General features: G+C 43.8%; 1 protein-coding gene across 17 annotated transcripts in view; it reads left to right on the top strand.

The window, feature by feature from the left end:
* The window catches only part of Helz (helicase with zinc finger), a 165830-nt gene that overhangs the window by 57626 nt on the left and 84615 nt on the right, over window positions 1-23589 (top strand). For all 17 annotated transcript variants that reach the window (XR_010055158.1, XM_063268757.1, XM_039085638.2 and 14 more), the window contains 7 exons: window positions 9007-9131; window positions 11138-11194; window positions 13134-13185; window positions 14633-14708; window positions 16739-16937; window positions 17351-17458; window positions 18632-18929. Coding sequence is in view for 16 of the 17 variants with exons in the window: in XM_063268757.1 (XP_063124827.1) it covers window positions 9007-9131; window positions 11138-11194; window positions 13134-13185; window positions 14633-14708; window positions 16739-16937; window positions 17351-17458; window positions 18632-18929 (915 nt within the window). In the remaining variant the exon portion in view is untranslated. The remainder of the gene's footprint in view (window positions 1-9006; window positions 9132-11137; window positions 11195-13133; window positions 13186-14632; window positions 14709-16738; window positions 16938-17350; window positions 17459-18631; window positions 18930-23589) is intronic.

A 23589-nucleotide genomic window follows, 5' to 3' on the forward strand; every position in this document is an offset into this window, starting at 1 on the left:
TTGGAGACACGTTTTCGCCAAGTTGCCCAGGTTGGTATTGAACTCGCTACGGAGATGCGGTTACAGGTCTGAGCTATTTGTGCTTACTTATGAATGATACTGTAAAAGAAATGTCATATCAGTGCTGACTGGGTACTCATTAGTGCTGATCTCATAGTGTGTGTGTGTGTGTGTGTGTGTGTGTGTGTGTGTGTGTGTGTGAGAGAGAGAGAGAGAGAGAGAGAGAGAGAGGGAGGGAGGAGGGGGAGAGGGAGAGACAGACAGACAGACAGACAGACAGACAGACAGACTGACTGACTAGAGGTTATACCCAAGGCCTGGTGCTTGTTGGGTTAGTTTTCTACCAGTGGGCTACAGCCTCAGACCTGAAATTGTATTTTTACATGGCGGAAGTTTAAGGTAGAGCACACCTTGCCTTGTGAAATCTCAGTAAGTGTTGTACCACAGTGACAGGGGGAGTGAAGTCAGTGTTAGCACTTGAAAGAGCTTTCTCTTACAGGGCAGACACAGAAGACTGTAACTTTAATTATTTCAAAACTTATTTTAGTCGTGGTTTTTAAACTCTTTAACCTCCCTTTTAGCTCACCACCCACCAGAGGTAGTGGAAAAGAAAGGGTATGGGGGAAGTGGACCTGTTTAGAAAGGTTCTTTGGAGCAACTCCTGTCTGTGCTGTCTGGAACTGCTGTGCAGTTCACTTCAGAGGGTAGCAGGCAGCGGCAGCTCAATCCACTCACAAACACTTCAAGGGTACACCCACAGTCCAGTTCAGTAGAGTCAGGTTAACGACAGTGGTGGTGACATGACCTAGCAGAGAAAGCCAGGCCTCAGCCTCAGCTGGAGTCAGCAGGAGGGACCAGCAAGAACATCAGGAGAAGTTCTCTGCTGCGTCTTTCTCAGGGAAGTGAAGATCAACGAAGACTCGAGACCTGCAAGCCTTGCACAGCCAGCTGTACTAGCAAGCCATGCTCTGTCTTCCCTCACTCCATCAAGTCCTATTGTACTGTCCAAACATCATGTGCCCTCCACGTGCCTTGCCTCAGCACATGCATCCAGTCTGGCGGAGTGCATGGGGTCCCGACAAATGGAGCTCAACTATGCAATGTGTGTCATTAGCAAAGGATCTTCCATCACATGTACTTCTTGTGTTCTAGCAGAACATCCTCTCTCCTGGGTCTGCTTCAGCAAAATGTTCCCTCCGAGTCTGCCTTAGTCTTTCACCTGTGTTCACTTTAATGAAACGTTCCTTTATGTGTTTGACTCATCAAACCCATCTAACACAACTGACTCTCCAAAGAACCCTGAGTTTCCACTTCAGAGGAGAGGCAGCGTGTCTGCAGTCTTCTTTGGTGAGCTAGCTAGTAAGAACAGTCAAAGGTGAGCGAATTAACCACAGAACCAGTCCTGCACCTGAGCGAAGCCTTTTCTAGATTGAAAATTTCCCTTGTTAGCTTGCAGCAGAGATCTCAAGACACTGACTTCTGAACCGAGAAAGAGAAGGGCGTTTCAGGATAGAAAAAGCCCTTTTCAACTCAGCTTTTCTTCAGAGAGTGTTTTCATTTGGTTACTCAATACTGTCACAGTTTGCTGTGGCCACATGGTGGGTGTGTCTCTGGAAGTTTAGGGTCTTTAGTGAAGAAAAGGCAGTTGAAGATACTTTAAGCCGTGGTGTCTTATCCTGCCCTGGGCACATACACAGGCTTGTTTGTTTGCTTGTTTGTTTGTTTTTGTTTTTTCAAGACAAGATTTCTCTGTGTAGCCCTGGCAGTCCTGGAACTTTCTCTGTAGACCAGGCTGTCTTAGAGCTCATGGAGATCTGCCTGCCTCTGCCTCCTGAGTGCTGTGATTAAAGGCATGGCCACCACAGCCCAGCTCTCACAGGCTGTTTTGCACATATTGTGTTAACAGTGCCACGAGTAAAAGCTTTACTGAAGCATGTGCATGGCTTCAGAACCGTGTACAGGGTTCGGAGAGTTGGGACTCAGGTTAGCATTTTTGTTAATTGTGTTATTAGCTAGTTTAGGTGTCAGGTTATTTCCTGTTCGTACACAGTGGGGCAGTTGGGGTGCACTGAAGGGATTAGGGCCAGTGTGCAAGTCCCGCCATCTTATGTTTTCATGAAGGCAGCATCTGCAGGGCAGTGCTGCAGAGGCCATCCAGTGTCACAGAAACTGCTGCCAGCCGCTGTCCTCTCATGGGCAAGGTTGGCAGGCGCAGGAGAACTGTGTGGTTACTTGGTGGGATACTCGCCACTGTGCTCTTAGTTTGCTGATGTCATAACTTTAGACATCGTAACAAATGACCCTTTCAACTCTGTCCAGTAACTTGATTTAGGCTTTCCATTCTCTTTGAGTCTGTTTGATTTCTTTTAATTTTTTAAAAAAAGTGTACGAGTGTTTTTTTTTTCCTTTTTCATGTATGAATGTGTACTGTGTGCATGCCTAGTGCCCACAGAGGTCAGAAGAGGGCATTATATTCCCTGGAACTGGAGTTAGACATGGTTGTGAGCCACCATGTGGGTGATGGGAACTGAACCCTGGTTCTTTGGAAGAGCAAACAGTGATCTTACCCGATGATCAGTCTCTCTGTGAAACCCTTCATTTTTTTTTTAAACGATAGGGTCTCATTATATAGCTTAAACCAGGCTGGAACTCACTATATAGATGAGGCTGGACCTTAAACACGCAGAGACCTGCCTGCCTCTGCCTCCCAAATGTTGGGATTAAAGGCATTCGAATGCCAGCCGAATTTGTGTTTTTTAATTAATTAATTTACTTTTATGTGTATGCGTGTACCTGTGTAAGTTTATGTACACCACGTGAGGCTCACTGAGGCCAGAGAAAGGTATTAGATCCCCTAAAACTGAAACTATACATGGTTGTGAGGTGCCGTCTGGGCTCTGGGCGCCATACCTGGGTCCTAAGTCCTCCAAACTGCTGGGCCATCTCGCCAGCACCCCTGGGTCTGTTTCTATACACTGTCCTTTTCACAAATTTCTATGAATCATTGTGTGGCAAATGAATTTTTGTAAAAAAAAAAATAAAATGGCTGATATTTAGGAAGAGATTCTATGTTATTTATTTGAGACAGGGTTTTAATATGTAGCCCTGGCTGGCCTAGAACTTAGCGTGTAGACCAGGCTGACATTGAACTGTAGATATTTGATTGTATGGCATTGTGTGGAGGTAGAGGTCAGAGGACAACATGTAGGAATTGGTTTTCCCCTTTCACAATGTGGTTCCAGGGCATAAAACAGTTGTCAGACTTGGTGACAAGTATGCTAACCTGCTAAGCCATCTTTGTAGTCCTGCGAAGAGAGCTCAAAACAAAATGCACACATACATGCTTAAAATAGTTTAGTATTTTTTTTTTAATTCATTTATTATATATAAGTACACTGCAGCTGTCTTCAGGTACACCAGAAGAGGGCATCGGATCTCTTTACAGATGGTTGTGAGCCACCATGTGGTTGCTGGGAATTGAACTCAGGACCTCTGGAAGAGTAGTCGGGTGCTCTTAACCGCTGAGCCATCTCTCCAGCCCAATAGTTTAGTATTTTTAAAAAAGATTTATTAATTAATTTATTTAATGTATGTGAGTATTTGGTTGCTGTCTTCAGACACACCAGAAGAGGGCATCAGATCTCATTACAGATGGTTGTGAGCCACCATGTGGTTGCTGGGAATTGAACTCAGGACCTTGGGAAGAGCAGTCAGTGCTCTTGACTGCTGAGCCATCTCTCCAGCCTTGGTTTAGTGTTTTTGAGACATAGTAGGTCTTGTCTTGTAGCATGGCTGGTACTTACTGTGTAGTCTAGATTGGCCTCAAGAGTTTCACAGTTTTGCCTCAGCTTCCTGAGTGCTAAGTACCTATGTGGGCCACTATGCTAGGCTTAGAACTAAAACGTTGATCGCTGTGTGTGTGGGATGCATGAGTGTGGCATGTACTGTGGTGTGCTGTGGAAGTCAGAGGACCTGTGGAGCCTTTGTGGAGTTGTTTCTTTTCCTTATACCTTAATGTGTTCCAAGTCAAACTCTGGTTACTAAGCAGTTGTGTAGCAAGAGACTTTCCCGTATTGCCTTCCTTAGGATTTTTTAAAAAATTCGATTCAGTCCTTGCAGTAGTGACTCTAAAAGTGATTGTGTCCAGGTAGCAGATTACTTTATCAGTTTAGCTCTTCTGGTATTTTTATTTTTCTAAAGAATTTTTAGGTCAGTGCTTTCCTTGGACCAAGCTCCTTCACGAAAGACTGGAAATTAATATCCTGTTGCAGAAAAAGTTCAGCTGTTACTGTCTGTCAAGGTTAGGACAACTTTTCTCTTTGTCGGTAACTTGCAAAGGTCTTGTGTCCTTGTGACTAGTTGAAAGCTGTCAGCCCTGACCTGAGTGTTGTTGACAGGGAGATGAGTTTTTCTTTAGAGTCGCCCAGTGTCCAGTGCAGAGCGTCGAGTGTATCCAGAAGTATTCAGATGTAACCCAGAGTTAGGACAGACGGGATAGGAGCTTGGGCTGGTGGTCGGCGAGGTGAGCTGTGCAGTGCCCGCCCTTCATGTTCAGCGGGGGTTGCTGCGCCTCCCCTGGGTTGGTGGGAAGAAAGTTTATTGGCATGGAATTTTAACCCCCACCCCCAAAAACCATCAGAAACCCCCAGTTTTCTTTATCAGTGCTAAAGATTCTATTTTAATGTCATTTTTCTTCTCAGGTTCTGTGATTATAGCTGAGATAAGTTTTTTTTTTTTTTTTTTTTTTGTTCTTTTTTTTTGGAGCTGGGGACAGAACCCAGGGCCTTGCGCTTCCTAGGCAAGTGCTCTACCACTGAACTAAATCCCCAACCCCTGAGATAAGTTTTAATTGTGCACCAGGCCACACCTAGGTTTCTTCTTCAGGAGAGCAAAGGTAGACTGAGTGGTTGGCATCGCCGCGGCTTGATGGTGTCACGACATGAGAGCAGGGCTCTGGACTGTTGGCTTTCCTCTTCGCTCTGGTCCTCGTTTCAGTCCCAGGAGACATAAACTAAATTGCATTTAAGATAAACAACTGAACGAAAAGCTGGTACAGCTATTTGTCTGCATGATGGAAGGAAGGAAGGAAACACGATTTTGATAAATTCTGAGACATTCAAATGCTAGTGCAGTGGAGAGTCCCAGGAAGGAAGAGCGGCAAGTCTGCGCAGGCTCTGAGCTCTAGAGAGGCGCTCAGTGCAGTTTTGTGATTTACCATTAAAAACACACACACTTGATGATCGCATGTGGATTCAGAGGACGGGGTAGGATATGGTCCTGTCCTTCTGTGTGGGTTCTGGGGTTGAATGCAGAGGTCTCTTGGAAGCAAACTCCTCCACAGCTGCTCACTCCTATGCTTTCCTGTCTTTATGGTGCTGAACTTTCTCACTCCCCACAGGGACCTCCTTTCCCCTCAAACACAGTCCAGCTTTCTTTCTTTTTTTTTTCTTTCTTTCTTTTTTTTTTTTTTTTTCAGAGCTGGGGACCAAACCCAGGGCCTTGCGCTTGCCAGGCAAGCGCTCTACCACTGAGCTAAATCCCCAACCCCACAGTCCAGCTTTCAAATCTTTTTATTAATGTCTTTATATAGCCTCAGACTTGCTATGTATCAGAAGATGACCTTGAACTTGTCATGTTTTTGCTTCCACCCCTCTACAGCCAGGAGGTGTGTGTGGAGTAGGGATTGATCAGGGAGGGCCTTGTACATTAGGCAAGCACTGGATCAATTGGGCTGTATCCGCAGATCAAATGTTCAGGTGTTAACTATTTGCTTTCTGTTTTCTTTTAAAGTTACATTTAAGAATTATTTTGTGTGTGTTTGTGTGCATATACGTGCTTGCTTGGACTTGAGCTTGTGTGCATGTACACCCCTGGCATAGCATTGGTCATTATGACATACATGTGAAGGTCAGAGGACAATTCTCTCTCTCTCTCTCTCTCTCTCTCTCTCTCTCTCTCTCTCTCTCTCTCTCTATTATTTTTTTTGTTTTTTCAAACAGTTTTTCTTTGTAATAAGCTCTGGCTGTCCTGGAACTACTTCTGAAGACCAGGCTGGTCTCAAATCCTGCCTCTGCCTCCCAAGTGCTGGGATTAAAGCCATGGGCTATCACCACCTGGCTCAGAGGACAGTTTGTAGGAGTTGGTTTTTCTCCTTCCATCATGTCAGACTGTGAGATCAAACTCATATCATCAGGCTTGATGACAGTCTCACCTCCAGGCCCTAAACTGGCTTTTTTATTTTTGCATTGGTGTTTCATGTATGTCTGTGTGAGGGTGTTGGATCCCTGAAATAGGAGTTATAGACTGGTGTGTGCTACCACGTGGGCTGGGATTTGAACTCAGGACCTCTGGAAGAGCAGCCAGCGCTCTTGACTGCTGAGCCATCTCGCCAGCCCTAGTTTATTTATTTCTATTTAATTTTTTTTTAACTATGTAGCTCTGGCTGGCTAGAGCTTGCTATGTAGACTAGGCTGGCCTTGAACTTGCAGAGCTCTATTTTTGTTAGCCTCCAGAGTATTGGAGTTAAAAGCCTACACCACCACACTTAACTACAGAGTTACTTTTAAAAAGTTAAAATAGAGGGCTGGAGAGATGGCTCAATGGTTAAGAGCATTGACTGCTTTTCCAGAGGTCCTGAGTTCAATTCCCAGCAACCACATGGTGGCTCACAACCATCTGTAATGGGATCTGATGCTCTTTTCTGGTGTGTCTGAAGACAGCCTCAGTGTACTCATATATAATAAATAAATAATTTTTTAAAAAAAAAAGTAAAAATAGAAATCTTTCTGGACAATTCAATAATATGATAAGTAGGAACACTAGCACAGGGGCTGGAGAGATGGCTCAGTGTTTTAAGAGCACTGACTGCTCTTCCAGAGGTGCTGAGTTCAATTCCCAGCAACCACATGGTGGCTCACAACCATCTGTCATGAGATCTGATGCCCTCTTCTGGTGTGTCTGAAGACAGCCTCAGTGTACTCATATATAATAAATAAATACATCTTTTTAAAAAAAGAACACTAGCGTGGACAGTGTTGAATTTTCTGGGATGGAAATGTCTGACATTAACTGTCATGGTTATAAGGCTCTATCTACTTTGTAGATAGCTAAGTATTAACAGCAGTCGGAGGGCATGAGCAGTGAGCGAGCACTGTTTAAATGACGAGATCATGCTAAACATTTATGTAGGATTTCACTAGTGTTGTGTGAATTGTGTGATGAAATGTAACAGTACAGTGAGGGGGACAGTCAGCTCCACCGAAATCAACCGTCCTGCAGAGACCCTCCGACTACACAGTACAGTACGCTATGGACCTACTTACTCATAGAGGGACACTGCTTGGAAACGGCTTATAACCAAGTTCAATTTGAGAGTATTTTTTTGTAGCAAATTATTTTCTTGCAAAGGAATCCACTTCATTGTGACACTTATAATTGTATTAAATTTATGAAGTCTTGCAAATAGACTAGGTAGTACATTCTGTGACCATTGATATTTGGATCTAGTTAATCTTAACAGCATGATGAAGGCCCTTCTTTTCTTTCTTCTTCTTTTTTTTAAAGCGTTCTTACTATGTAGACCAGGCTAGCCTCAGAGGTTTACCTGTCTGCCCTTCCTTGCCTGCTGGGATTGCGGTGTGCACCGCCATGCCTGCCTGCCTGACGAAGCTAACTTAGGACTTTTTTTTTTTATCTTTAAAGATTTATATGCTTTACTTTTTATGTGTATGAGTGTTTCGTCTTCATGTGTGTCTGTGCACCATGTGCGTACCTGGTAATGGAGAAGTCAGGAGAGGGTGTTGGATCCCCTGGAGCTGGAGTTACAGATAGTTACTAGTCCTCTTGGGGGTGCTGGGAAGAGAACTCAGGTCTCTTGCAAGAACAACAAGCTCTTAATCGCTGAGCTCCCTCTCCAGCCCCTAGAGGCTATTTTTTAACTATGTAGAAACATCCAATATTGAGATTTCTCCCTCCTTCCCTTCCTTCTTTGTCTCCTTCTGCCTCTCCCAGCCTCCTTCCCTCAGACTCACTATGTTGGTGAATCTAAGCCTGGGCTTTTGGTCCTCCTGCCTCAGGAGTGGAGGTAGCGCCACTGTCGTGTGCAGTGTGGGGTCCTGAGCTCTATGTGTGCTTGCCAAGCCCTCTATTGATTGTGCCACAGCCAGCCTGGGATTCACAGTTTCTCTTAACATTTTAGCAGTGCAAGATCTAGTCAACTAATAAGTCTGCAGTTTTAAAAGCCCTCATTTAGTTTAATATATTAAACAATATTTTTTTGGAAAAGAATTTAATTTAATGTGCATTTGTGTGTGTATGAAGCCACACATGTGGAGGCCGTATATAAACTTCTGGAAGTTGGTTCTCTCCTTCTACTAAGGAGTCCACTAGGTCCTACTAAGGGCATTGAAATTACATAGCAAGTACTTTTACCTGAAATGGTCTTAGTATTTTCTTTGCTGGGACCAGGTGGCTTCAGTTGTCCTCTTCCTCAGCCTCTTGCTTAACTGGAACTGTAGGAGTGCACTGTCATCCCCTACTAGAGCCTGTTTAAAAATATCAACTGCTTGTTTTCTTTCTGTTTAATTTACAATTATTTCACCCATGTGTGAGTGTGGTATTCCGAGGCACGCATATAGGGTGGAGTGATCTGGAGAGCTGGCCTGAAATACTTGTCTTTTCTCTGTGTGGGGTGTATTAAAGATCCTCTCTACTCTCTTGAGCGCTGATATGGTTCTCCCGCGGGCCACAGGACCTGATAAGTATTTACCCAGCTGCCCACTGGAGAGCTTTAGAGGCCATCTTTCTAGGTTTTGATGCTGGCAGTTGTAGTAGGGTTCACCCATTCTTTGCCACGTTCCTTCTTGTCCTTGCGGGCATGACTTAGGAAGTGCCTCCTGCTTTTTTCTTCTGTTTGGAGTTACTTTTTTAGCATGTACAAAGCTGCACTTAGGATGTCTTTCTATTGTAAGCAAGAAAATGGCTAACAGTGTGTTTCTTCCTTGGCAGTGCTGGGGGAAGGACTGGCCAAGGGAGAGAGCGCCTTCCGGGCAGTGCTGTGCTGCATGCAGCTGAAGGGGAAGCTCCAGCCTGTGTCCTCCATCCTTGCCCAGTCACTGTCAGGGGAGTCTCTGGTACGTGGATGAGCATGGGTTTGAATGCTTGCAAACGCTCAAGTTTGACTCCTCAGGAGAGTAGGAGCAAATGAGTGTATATTTAGTGTACTGTGTAGTTCTGTTGGATGTCAAAGTTCATGAAAATCCCAAGATTCTTGGTTTTTGGAGACAAGGTTTCTTTGTGTAGTCCCAACTGTCTTGGAACTCACTCTATAGACCAGGCTAGTTTTGAACTCATAGAAGTCCACTTGCCTCTGCCTCCCGAGAGTACTGGGATTAAAATCTCATGCCACTACTTCTTAAAAGGTATGTTGAGCAGAGGCTGAAACATCTTTGGGTTTAAAAAATGTTGGTATGTGTTTATTTCTTACAGGGTTCTTGTTGTTGGTCTTGTGTTTTTGAAACTAGATCTTAATATGTAGCCCAGGCTGGCCTCAAATTGAGAGTGATCCTGCTGCTCCAACCTTAAGAATGCTGAGATTGCATATGTGAGCCCCCACACCTGGCTTCTTAGTTTTTGGTTTTTTGAGACTTGAACTCACAGTCCTCTTGCCACTTCTCACAGAATGTGTGCCACTGAACCTAGCCAGCATTCATAACTTCAACTATTTACTTTATAACATGTCTAAATGTGCTTAAACTGAGTACCTGGAAATGTACCTGTGTTACTATATATTTACTTTGTGGAACTATCTAGTTGTATTTAGACTTGATAATTTTTTAAATACATACATTTTCTAGATTTTTTGCTATAATGAAGTGCTCCTTTTTTGCAGCTTCATAGAATTGATAATTTGTAGGAATTTGGAAGAAGGAACTTTCCCACCAGTTGGTACCTGCTACAAGTTTCCTGGTATTTTCAGGCATCAAAATGAAAACAGAGAAAGAAGAGAGTATAGAGTTACCAAGCAGTGTAAATTCTCTGTCGATTACGAGTTAAGTCGGTCGGTGGGGATTTTGAAAACCAAGAGCACGGCTGGTGACAATAGAGAAATAATAGGAATGTATTTATTGTGTTATGAAGTGTAATATTACGGACTCACCATGGGGTGAGTGGACTTGGCAGGAATTCCTGTGCACTAAACTACTTGGTAATTTGGTGATGCTTCCGATTTCACAAGACCACACGTGTGGGCACAGCAAAGCGATGCAGCCATGTCTAAATGGCTGTCCAGATGTAGTTGTGTATTCTTTCCCTCTTGTGAGGTGGGGTCTCATTTTAGTCTGTGGAGACCTGGACCAGAGACAGACTTCTGCCTCTGCTTCTGAGCTGGGGTCACAGTCGCATGCCGCCTCCCTAGCCAGAGAAAAGTGCTTTCGGAGACGAAGTGTCTGTATATGTAGCCCAGGCTGGCCTCAGGCTTGGGTGCTCCCAGACTTTTCAAGTACATCAGTTTTTCTTCGTAAGTTAGTTATTTTACTGTTTACCTGTTGGACTTTTAAATTTAAAATCAGTGAAAAGTAACTTGCTTTTAATTTTCAAATTTGAATATAAAGAATCAAAAAATGAACGGTCCATCTTTAGGCACTACACCGACGCTCTGGTTCTCTGACTTGTGGATAACCACTGAGTTCCGAGTTTCCCATATACAGACAACCCGTTAGCACCTGTGCACAGGGATGGATTTAGGTTTGTTTTTCTAATGTTTTGGCAACCATTTTATGGAACTTAAAAAAATACCTTTTGAGACAGGGTCTCATTTATGTAACTCTGAACTCAGAGTTCAGACCAGGGTGGCCTCAAACTCAGAGATCTTTCTGCCTCTGTTGTCCAAGTGCTGGGATTATTTTACACTGGTACATCAGGGAGTGCAGAATGTGAACTTAGCAGGAGCGACAAGTGAGTCTTTGTTCCTGTGAGGCCTTTCCCTTTCCCCAGCTGCATGCAGCTTCTTAGTTACAGAGTGGCAGTGTGGAGAAAGGGACAGGAGAGCTGTGGTGACCACAGATGAGCTGAGCTGAGCTGAGCTGTGAGAGCCAGACTGGCACACTGATAGTTTCCTGTCTTCACTTCACCCTTTCAGAATGGGATGGTAACGAAGGATTTGACAAGACTCAAGACACTTCTCGCAGAGACAGAGGTGAGTCCATTTCAGAGGTCTCTTTGGGCCCATCAAACCCAGTTGAGTTAGTGAGCATTCTGTGCGTGTTAGCATTTGAACATTGTAGTGGTGTCAGCCAGTATGCAAGGTGACAAGAGGACCTTCTGTGCAATTAGGCTGGATCCCATCCTCCTCAGAGCACGTTTTTCAGGTCTTCTCTGCATCCCCAGGTCTTTTGTTCTGTCTATAATTTTCTTCTTTTTCTTCCTCCTCTTCTTCCTTTTCCTCCTCCTCCTCCTCCTATTCTTCCTCCTCATGTCTATATGTGTGTGCTTTGTGTGTACGTGTATTCATACATGTGTGGGCACCCTATGGATGTGTGGGCATGATTGTGTATGTGGAGGCCTCGGGTTGATGTCAGATATCTTCTTTTATTATTCTCTGTTTATTGAAGCACGGTCTCTTGCTGAGCCTGGAGCATGTCAGTCCTGGCTGGTCAGCTAGCCAGGTGTCTCTGGGATCCCTCGTTCCTGCACCTGAGTGCTGCTGGGATTATAGGATGTCACTGTGCTTCCCTGCCGTTTTTACATAGGTTCTGGGGTCTGAACTCTGGGCTCTGGGAGCCTTCACATTTGTATAGCGAGCCCTTTGTACACGGAGTCACATCTCTCCGACTCCCATTCCTTATTAGTTATTTATGGTCCCCCAAAATAAAAATAAATAAAAAATAAGTGTTTGGGAAATTTTAATTTTTGATAATCCCATGCAGTTGCAAATCACAACCCTGAAAATTCAAACAAGATAATCTTTATTTTTTTTTTTCTTTTTCTTTTTTTCGGAGCTGGGGACTGAACCCAGGGACAAGATAATCTTTAAATCATCCATGTCTTTTAAGCAACAGGGAAATCTGTGGCTTAAAGATTTTTATTTTTACTTTTTTTGAAAATGATAAGTCAACAGGGACAGAAGTGCCCTGGGGAAGCACTTGCAGGACATATGGAAGGCAGGACCAGCCGTTCATGTAAAAACGCACAGCTCATCCAGGCAGATAGAAGGGTTTTTATTTTGATTTTCTAGTTTATGTATTTATTTATGTACTTTGGGCCATCTATTTTTGAAGTTAAAATATAATATCATTTTCTCCTTTCCCTTTCCTTCTTCCAACTTTTTCTAAGTACCTGCTCTTGCTCACTCTCAAACTTAGGGCCTGTATTTCTATTTTCCGTTTCTGTTGCTTGTGTGTATATGATTTCAGGTTTTGGATAACCAGTCTGTAGGCTCGTTCCGAGGGAGGCTAATTCTCTCACTTCTAGCATCCCTCAGTTGTCAGTAGTTAGGTCTTTGTCTAGAGTTAAGGCCCCGTGAGCTTTCCTCCTTGTTAACATAGATGTCCTTCTAGTTCAGATATTATTTCTGTATTCATTTTGTGTAGACCTTGATCATGGAACTTAGGAGTGATCTTTTAGTGAATCTTTTTTGAAACCTACAGTGCTCGTAGCATAAGTATTTCATCCTGGTTTGTTTGTTTTGATATACTCATGATATTCAATTTGTTTTATCAACAATTGGGTTATCTTTTAAAAACATGCTCATGAGTACCCTCACAATGGCAGACACTTCTGTAGAAGGTGGTTTTGATCCAACTTCATTGCAAAGTTGAATTTGTCAGTCGTAAGGCAGAAAACAGAAAAGAACAAAAATTGTTACTGAAAACTTCCCATAGACAGATTTTTCTTTATTATTCCTTAATATTTTGAATATTCATTTTATTTTTATTTTACCTTGTGTGTGTGTGTGTGCACCTTATGTTGGCAGTGTCACACCCTGGTCCTCTGTAAGAGCAGCAAGTGCTCTCTACAGCTGAGCCCTCTCTCCAGCCATCTTTTATTTTTTAATGTTGAAACTGCTCAAATTTAAACCAGCATCAGTCAGTTTCTTTTTTATTTTAATCTTATATCTCTTATTTGAAAAATTGCAGACAGCAACAAGTAATGCCCCCTCTGGCTGTCATGTGGAAGACTTAGATGAAGGTAAGCACTAAATATTGTTATAACTTCAGGCAACTCTTCTTTTTTACTTGCATTTTTAATTTATATTTTAAATGTTATCCCATTTCCCTGTTTCTCCTCCAAATACCTGCTATATATCGCCTCCCCTCACCCCCCAGCTTCTGTGAGGGTACTCACATCTCTCATCCACCCACCCACTCCCACCTCCCTGCCCTGGCATTCCCCTACACTGGGGGAGCCTTCACAGGACCAAGGGTCCCTTCTCCCGTTGATGCCCAACAAGGCCATCCTCTGCTGCATATGCAGCTGGAGCCATGGGTCCCTCCATGTGTACTCTTGTGATTGTGGTTTAGTCCCTGGGAGCTCTGGGAGGTCTGGTTGGTTGATATTGTTGTTCTTCCTATGGGGTTGCAAACCCCTTCAGCTGCTACAGTCCTTTCTCTAACACCTCCATTGGGGACCCTGTTTTCAGTGGTTAGCTGCGAGTATCCGTTCAGGCAACTCTTATTCCAGCCTTTGCTTCTTTTTTGAAGAATTGCTGGGAAGTGCATTCCCTCTAATTGGAAATGTAGGAAAGAATATAAATGTTTAGAAGTAGGTGTGAGAAAGCAGCTCTCTCTCTGGGACCTGTTCCTAAGATAACTGTAGCTGAGGCTGGCCTTGAGCCCGAGGTGCTTGGATCGCAGGTGTGTACAGTGAGCCTGCTCCCCCAGCTGGCCCTGCCGTGCTCATTCCATGGTAGTGACTGGCATAGAGCACACACTGGCTTCTCAGCTGCTTCATCTTTGTAGTCGGGGTTAGAAGGAGTATTTATTAAGGCTTAGTAATTTCCCTGTCGTGGCTGAAGCACAACTTTTAAGCTTAGCCTGGCAGAATATCTTTTTTTGTCTCCTGAGGAGAGGTGGGGGACATACTTGTGAAAATAGAAAATGGCTGCCTGCCCTTTCTCTCCTAGGCCTTATTTTGCTAAGCTTATTTGGACTTAATCTAAATGCATCAAGTCATTTGAATTGAGAAATATACACACTTAGCTCCTATGTATGTGTAAGAGTTTGAGCTTCATTTCTCTGAGAAAGTGTTTAAGGGACGTGCCCCACACAGATCTTCAGGAGCTTCTCAGTCAGCGTCAGTGGTGGAGTCTGTGCACAAGACCTCCTTCCCGGACGGTCAGTTTTCAGTCCGGAAGGAGTTCCTCATAGACACGCATCCATGCTTGAGAATGACACATACCAGCCTCTCTCCTGAGTTCTCCGAGCAGAGAGAAGCCCACCTCCTGCCAGATCAGATTCAGGCCACCAACCTGCTTTAGCTGTTGGGTGATGGCCTTTGCCAGCAGGGGCCCGGCCCCTTTGCTGGGTCTTTTTCATATCGTCTGGATGATACGTGTGGAGCGGTGTGTCTTAGACATAAGGTATTGGAATGGTGTGGTAGCCTCATGTGATGTGATTATGTCTGCATTCCTCCCTAGGGTCTTGTAATGGTTGGCATTTCCGCCCACCGCCCAGGGGGATCACCAGCAGTGAGGAGTACACCTTGTGTAAAAGGTAATGTAAGGAGTTGTTTTGAAACAAATTACATGGCTCTTTTTTTTTTTGTTTTGTTTTGTTTTTCCGGAGCTGAGGACCGAACCCAGGACCTTGCGCTTTCTAGGCAAGCGCTCTACCACTGAGCTAAATCCCCAACCCCTACATGGCTCTTTTGAAGGGATAGATAATTTTCCTTCACTTTTTGAAGGCAGTAATTTAAATTCAATGAAGATAACATGTGAAAAAAAGGATAATGTTCAAGGGAAATGGTTTGTTTCCTATTTGCAATGGAAGCTATGGGTCAGCACTACACCGATGCAAACTGTGGTATCAAACAGCGGTGTGTAGATGTAGCCTGTTAATACTTGGTTCAGAAGTCTTTTATGCTGGCTGAATTTAATTGCGGCTCTTTTTAGTGTGGAATTTACTTAGATGTGGTAAATTGGAGATGAAATTAGTTCCTATAAACTGAAAGAGCACAAAACCAGTCATATTCCACTATTTTAATAACTTTTCTTTAAAAAATGCTGTCATGTAATTCTTTTTTTTTCTTTTTTCTTTTTTCTTTTTTTCGGAGCTGGGGACCGAACCCAGGGTCTTGCGCTTGCTAGGCAAGCGCTCTACCACTGAGCTAAATCCCCAACCCCATGTAATTCTTATAAATGGAATTTATAAGTACCTTGAATTTTAAGCATTTTCAGAATTAATTATGTAATCATTATAAATAATTAATTAATTATTCATAAAATGTAGACAGTAAACCAAAGTCTCATTTTAAAGATGAGCTCTTCAGTTCCTTCTGAGAGAGTGAGTGGCTGGTGGGGCTTTCCGTAGACTTTGCTGCCTGGAACTGCGTGGCATAGTGACCGGAGTCTGACACGTGCTCTGATGAGACACGGTCAGGACAGCCACTTGGTTCTGTAGTAGAACTAAGGAATGGAAATAGTAAACCCTGCAGGTCTCAGTGGCACCAAGTTATTGGAGAGAGAATGTGATCCTTTAGAAAACAAACCTGAGAATTAGAGTCTAGATGAGAATAGAACCCCTTTTTAAAGAGGAAAATAATTTTGTAAAATTTATTTTTGTGTGTATGAGTGTTTTGCCTGCATGTGTCTGTGTACCGTGTGTGCCTGTTTCCCACAGACTCCCACAGACAGTGTTGGATTCTCTCCTTGGACAGGAGTTATAGGCAGTTGTGAGCTGCCAGTCCAGGCCTGTGAATTGAATCTGTGTCCTTTGGAAAAGCAGCCAGGGCTCTCAATGGATAAGGAATGAAATAATTTAGAAATAGAGAACAACACATCCCTGAAATGTGAAGACAGATTGTATACACAACAGGCAAATACATTATTTTGCACATTTTTGAAGCAAACAAGAACTTAATCAGCAGCATTGTTCTAGGTTCACGTGTTTCATGGTCACTTCAGAAGGGGCTATTAGCTCTGTGTCCTTGGCCGTCAATATTTCTGTATTTACCCCTTGAAAAGAACCGAGTAACTGATAAATGAATTTGTGACTCTAACTATAAAACATTTATTCTAAATGTATTTGAAACTTAACATTAGCTAGTAGTTTCAGTGGAGTAATAGAGAAGAAGCATTCTGTTAGAAGGGAAAGGTAAAGGGGTCACAGCGGTGCAGTTCCGTGTACACAGAGTGTGTTCAGGCAGTTTGGGGAAGCAGATCATGGCTGTGAACAGCTAGCCCACTGGATGTCAGTGTTGCTTCAGGAAGATTCTGCACTGAAAGGAACTAACAGAACACAAAGGAAGCATGTGTTCTCCTGGGAAGCGTCTCAAGATATTATTGTCCTTTAAGATCACCATGTTTCTAAGAACAGTCGGTGGATATTGGGTTGCAGATTGACACTTTGACTGTCATGAATGTTGGTCTGTCACCCTCTACTCCTGTCATTGAACTTGACAGTGATAAACCCTGCCTCTCAGAAGATGTTTGTCTTGTTACTGGGGAGGCAGAGGTTAAATGGTGGAAGTTATCTTTAACCTGTTGAATGAAGTATACGATAACAGTCTTTCCCATTCTGCCTAGGTTTTTAGAGCAAGGGATCTGTAGGTACGGTGCCCAGTGTACTTCAGCACATTCCCAGGAAGAACTAGCAGAATGGCAGAAGAGATATGCCTCGCGGCTGATAAAACTGAAGCAGCAGAGTGAGAACAAACAGCTCTCAGGCAGCTACATGGAGACCTTGATAGAAAAGTGGATGAGCTCACTGTCCCCTGAGAAAGTGGTACGTACAGATGACCTCTGATTTTGCTCCAAACAGGGTGCTGCCTCTGCTTTGCTCTCTCCTGTGCTGAAGCGCAGTGCATTTCTTTAATTGGCTAAGGACGTGTGTAGTAACCAAAGCTGGCCCGTTTGTTAAGATGAACCTTTGCCTGGAGGTTTGTAGCTCCTACAGTAATGACCTTCCTTCAGGGAGGTTTTGGTTCTCAGTCTGTAGTTAATTTTCTCTGTCTTATTTAACTGCATCACATGTCACTCTTGGAGGAATGACGGGAAGGGAGTGTGTGGCACCCCGGCACCCTGTGGTGAGCACCCTGTCTGTGCTGCTGTCTGTGCGTTCGCCGACACTTGTTGCTCTGCTGGGTTCTCACTGATGTTCCCACCTCAGGCCGTAACTGGAGTCTCTTTTGCTTTCAGCTTAGCGAATGCCTAGAGGGAGTCCAGGTGGAGCACAGCCCTGACCTGTCAGTCACCGTCAACACCAAAAAGTCCCACCAGACATGGACCTTTGCTCTGACCTGTAAGGTATGAAGCGCGTGCTATTTAAAGAACACCAGCTTTGTTCTGTTTTTGAAGCCTAATGGACCTTGAAATGTGTGCTGAGAGAGTGTTGAAGTGTTTGGTTCTGAGTGCATTTTATATAGGCTCTGCACTGTGTCAAAGTGGGTTTCTATATGTCACTCATTAAATAGACTTTTCTCCACTTTGAAGTAAGATCCACTTAGCTATGTAGGACACTTTCTTAATTACTTGGTGAAGAAGTTTGACAAATATTACCTTCTAAGCTTGCAACATAGGATGGGGTTCATGGCTTACAATAAACTATTTGATAATTTAATTATTTAATCTGGCAATTCTAAGATTTTTTTCAAAAAAAAAAGCCTATTTTTGTATTTCATTTGATGAAGTCAGAAATTCTGTAGTAGTGTGTCTTTATTCTGTCTTATTTTTTTATTTATTTATTTATTTTTGGAGTTGGGGACCAAACCCAAGGCCTTGCGCTTGCTAGGCAAGCGCTCTACCACTGAGCCAAATCCCCAACCCCTATTCTGTCTTATTTTTATTTTATGTTTCATAGGCACATGATCTCCCACTGAGCTGTATCCCGAGCCCTCTCTAGGGAGAGGGTTCTCAGTATGAGACATTTTCTGCACTGCTTCTCCTCCTAAACCACAAGGTGCAGTTTAAGATCGGAGTGGGGTTAACATTTCAATGAGCATGTTTGGTGGAGAAGTTTTCTGTCCTTTTTGGTGGCATTTCTTCATGGGACCATCTACATCTTGAGATGGAGAGTCTAAGAACGTTTAGCTTCAGCCTTGAACCCTATCCCATGCTCGCAGGGGTAACTGTCCTCCTGCGAATGCTTCCTGCGTGAGGCTACATACTTAGAAGTTGACCTAAGGTGGCAGATTTTACATAGGCAAAGGTGAATGTGCACAGAAGGTCCAGGGAGGCTGGTGACAGAGCAGACGATTACCATTTTAGAAACTTTGCTTTAACCATTCTGTTTTGTCTTTGTTTTTTATTATTATTTTAACTTTTTTTTCTTAAATAGCTTGTGAGCATAGTTTGTTGTGAGCATAGTACCTTAGAAACATGGGGTGTAGCAGGCCCTCCTGGGAGTATTTTCATGGAAGAGCCCAGTTACAACTGAATTCTCACCCCTGTACTCAATGCATTATTTTAACTTCCTTGTAGCCTGCAAGAATGCTGTGTCGGGTAGCCTTGCTCTATGATGCTCATCGTCCTCATTTTAGTATCATTGCCATATCTGCCGGAGATAGTACTGCCCAGGTATCACAAGAAGTCCCCGAGAACTGTCAAGAATGGATAGGAGGAGAGATGGCCCAAAATGGATTAGATCATTACGTGTATAAAGTCGGGATAGCATTTAACACAGAAATATTTGGAACTTTTCGCCAAACCATAGTTTTCGACTTTGGATTGGAGCCAGTACTCATGCAAAGAGTAATGATTGACGCAGCTTCTACAGAAGGTAATATTCAGACTTTCCCTGGTACAATGTATTAGAAGGCAACGTTAAAAGATATGTATTGACCCCTAAATATTCCACAGAGAGGTAGGGAATACAAAAGAAAAATTCCCATGTTAATTGACATGTTCACTGTGTAATGGCCACACAATGGGTCAGGTTGGGCCTTGGTCTCCTCCGTCAGTGGCCAGGTAAATCTCTCATTGAGGCCACTTCACTTAACTTACATGAGTGGGTAATTAGGTTTGTTTTGATCTAGCAATTTCATGGTCAAGTAAGATGATTTTAGCATAACTAAACCTTTCAGTATTTGACTAGAATGTCTTTCTATTGGTAATGGCCTACATACCTACAGTGTCTGTTTCTGTTTCCTTCTGAGTGTTCAGTTAGCTCTGCTGATGCTCATACATTGTCTTTGAAGGAGAAGCCCTCAGTATCAGCCCTGAGTCAGTGTGTGCCTTTGCCACTATTGAGGAGGTCAGGGCGTCTCCACAGGATGGGCGTGGTGCTTGGGAGTTTCCCTGGTTTCAGCACAGAGGCCCCGTGTGCTTGACACTGCAGCTAATTCGCCTTGTGTATTGCTACCCGTTTCTAAGTTCGATGCCTGCATCCAACAGAAAGGGCAGTTAGCCCACACTTCTGTGGCTCCAGAGGCATAATTTATTTAACAAATGATTAAGGGTTTCGTTAATAACACTAGGTAGTGAGCTGTATGAAATTTGCTCCTGTGCTAACGGGAACTGACCATAATGTGGAGGATACTTATCTTCAAGTACCATGTGACCCATCCAGTAGACCCTGGAATAGTTTTCTTCTCATGAGTAGACACTAGGGTGTTAATGGTGAAATTGTTCTGCCTTTCTCTTTTTCCCCCTTGTAAGTTGAGGTTAACATATGTTCGTTCATTCATTCATTATTTTTTTTACTGGGACAGGGTCTCACTAAGTGGCCCAGCCTGGCCTTGAATTTACAAGTCTCCTGCCTCAGCCTCCCCAGTGCTGGAATTACAAGTGTGTGTGACCATGCCTGCCCTTCACTTCGTTACATTTGTGCCAAGCTTTGCAGTTAGGTGGTGTCTTCTTCGTGTGCTAACATAACCTTGACTTCATTTTATCTCATTTTCTGCCTTGTTTGGTTCCATTTATGTTTTATTTGGTCGCATGTAATTTTGTCATTTTCTCAGTAGGAACAAAAAAATGTTAATCTCCATAGTCAAATAGACATGTCAGTAGGTAAAGTAAAAATAAAGCACAGAGTGTGGCAGGTCTTATGATGAAGGACTGGATGGTGAGTATTTCCCGTGTAGTGAGAACTCAACCCTGGGCAGTTCTTGGTGAGCAGCTGTGACCACACACACAGAGCTTCAGAGCTGTGCTGTCGTGAGTTAGGAGGAGGGTGAGGTTGTAGAAATAAAAGAGAACGAACTCCTGTCTGGCATCCAGATGGAGTTTGTTTCAGAAGTTTGTTTTCAGTGTAGTGGTTTATAATCCTGTTTTGTTTTCCCATAACAGTTTTGTAAGTGTTAAGGATCCACAGTAGCAGAAGTTAAAGGTCTGTAATAAAAAGTTAAGAGAGATGTTGTTAACAGATGATGAGCAAAAGAAATGAAGGTGACTTGGGTCTGATGGGAAGAGAAGGGATGCTTTGACCGCTGTAAGTGTACTTTGCTTCTGGAAGAAGAGTGGTGGTGATGTCACACCGAGCTGGCTGGGAATTCTGGTTTTTTACTGTTTCTGTGGCTTGGGTAGAGGTCTTAACACCTGTGGCTTGATGGGGCAGCATTTAGAGAATGGAGCTCGTGTGCCTTCCTTCGATGAGCCTGAGGACCTGAGGAGGCGCTCAGTTAGCTTATAGTGGGCACTCAGAAGAGTTGTTTTCAGGCTGGCGATTGCTCAGCAGGTAAAGGCCCAAGTAGACTGGGTGCGGGGCACACATGTGTCATAGAATACTTGTGGAGGGGAGTTGTCAGGAGTCAGTTTTCTTCTACCTTGGCTCCAGGGCTCAAACTCAGATTGCGAGGCTTGGTGGAAGTGCCCTTATCCACTGAGCCATCTTGCTAGCCCTGATTCTATCTTTGATAATTTTATTATTTTTCATTATTGTTGTTTTGTGTGTGTGTGTGTGTGTGTGTGTGTGTGTGTGCATGCGCACGTGCCAGCACACTCACATGCCATGGGTGTGGTGGTGCTTTTCAGTGGAACTGAGTCACAGGCAACTCTGAGCTGTCCAGTGAGGTACGGGGACTGAACCTTGGCTCTTTGGAAGATGGCCATTAACTACCATGTCATCTTTCCAACCTCCTCCTCCTCTTCTTCCTCCCCCTCCTCTTTTTTTCTGAGACAATTCTCCCCATGTAGCTCTGGCTGTGCTGTAACTCACAGAGGTCCTCCTGGCCCCGCTTCCTGAGTGCGGGTTTAAAGGTGTGCACCACTACACCTAGCTTTCTTATTCTGAAAACTGCTGTCATTGCATACGTGCTCCTCCTTTGTTCCAGGGTTTTTGCTGTAGAGCTGTATTTGTTTCCATATGATGTGAGCCCTAGCAGGGTTCTTGAGTCATGAAAGCAGGATGGCCATAACATACTCGTTCCCTCTCAGTGACTTTTAACTTTGTTCAACATTATTTTTATTTTTTATTCTCATTTTTGTGTATGAGTCTTTTGCCTGCATGCCTGTCTGTCACATGCATGATTGGTGCCCACAGAGGCCAGAGGACGGTATTTGGATTGTCTAGGACTGGAATTACAATGGGTTATGAGCTGTCATGTGGGTGCTGGAAATTGACCCAAGTCCTCTGGAAGAGTAGTTAGTGCTTCTAGCTACTTTGTCTTCTTTACAGCCAAATATATATTTTATTTTTATTTATATATTTATATATACATAGTGTATATATATATGATTTTATTTTATTTGTATATATATATATATAATTTATTTTTCCCCCTCAGTGTTTTTTTTACCGTTAGTGCAGAGTTCTTGTCAGCAAAGAATTTGAGGGCAGGAACTTGATGGAAATTCAGCTGCCATTTTCTACACTGCTGGTCGCTGCTAGAAATGAAGTGGCAATGTTGTGTTTTCTCTCACGTCCTGAAATGCCTGTGTGGACAGCTCAGAAACACAAGGCAAGATAATCGCCGTGCTGAGCTAGTTGGTGGCAGGGTCACTGCCTGGCTCTTCTAACCTCACACACAGCCTGTTCATCATTAGGACAGTGATGAAAACAGGGCTCCAGGTTCAGGTCTGAGAATGTGGTTGGGAACTGAAGCAGGTCTGGGTTCTGTTTTGTGTTCGAACTATAAATTTCAATGTAACTTGATTTTTGCATGCAAAGAAATTTAGCGATGAAGAGAAACTGGAATTTGAGTGGGAAATGTCTTTATCTTTACTGCTTGCCTCTTCCACTTGAGTGCCAACTTATTGGTGTCTTCATTAGGGTTTATATTTCTGTGAAAACAGCACGACAACATGGGGAGGAAAGGGTTAACTCACACCACAGCTTGGAGTCCATCTTCCAGGAAAATAGGGGCAGGAACTCAGGTTGGAAGATGACAGGAGCTGGCCGATGGGAAGACCGTGTGTGGAGGAACCCTGCTCACGGCCTGCTCTCAGCTTTATTGTCTAAGGTCCCCCAAAACAGTCCATGAGCTCTGAGCACTGAGGAACTTTTCCAGCCCAAAGTTCCAAAATCCTTCCACAGTCCTCCACACATGGTAAGTCTATCACAGCAGTAACCCCCACTCCTAGACTAAATTCTCTGTGCGCTTGCTCTTGCTGTGTTAAACACCATGACCAAAAGCAACCTGGGGAGGGACGAATTTATTTCTCTTAAACTTCCAATCCACAGTTCATTTTTGAAGTCAATCATGGCAGGAGCTCAGACGGGGCAGGAACCTGGAGCTGATTGAGAGGTCAGAGAGGAGTGCTTACTTACTGTCTTGGTTTCTATGGTTTGCACAGTCGGCTTTCTTATAGAAACCAGGACTACCAATCCAACTCAAGGCAGAGGGGTACCACCTATGGGCCAGGCCCTCCCACTCCAATCCCTAACTGAGAAAGTGTGCTACAGACTCACCTACAGGCCAAACCATGGAGGGAGGCATTTTCTCACTGAGAACCCCTCTTCCCAAAGGACTGTGGCAAGTTTTATACTTAAATTGTGCTGGAAATGCCCGTGCTTCTTACATAAAGTTACACATTTGGCCCCGCTGGGCCATCCGTTAGCTCGATGTTCTTCACGACACGGCACCTCATGTGGGGAGGATGCTGCCGCTCTCACCCTCCGTCTCACTGTGCCTCAGCCCCCAAGGCTGCGGCCCTTCACACGGACTGAGGGTGAGATTCCCTGCACCAGGGCGACTCCGAGTCCCGTGGCAAGTGGTCCTTCCTTAACTCCTGGTTCACATGGACCTGAGACCTTTCCTCAGTATTTAGTTTTTGGTTGAACTAAAACCACAACTCCACAGATTCCCTCCCCCACACTGTCGTTGTTATCTGTAACATCCAAAGCTTCTTTATTTATGGGCCGAGAGGGAATTAGGAAATTTCTTTCCTCTAATAGCCATCTGGTGATCTTTAAACTGTTGAAGAAGTATGTGTGACTTCAACTGGGCTTTCCTTTTAAAATTCAGTTGTTTTCCTGGTTGGTGAGATACTGAGGTTCAGAA

Source organism: Rattus norvegicus, chromosome 10 (genome assembly GCF_036323735.1).
Source record: "Rattus norvegicus strain BN/NHsdMcwi chromosome 10, GRCr8, whole genome shotgun sequence".
Classification (NCBI taxonomy): Eukaryota; Metazoa; Chordata; class Mammalia; order Rodentia; family Muridae; genus Rattus; species Rattus norvegicus.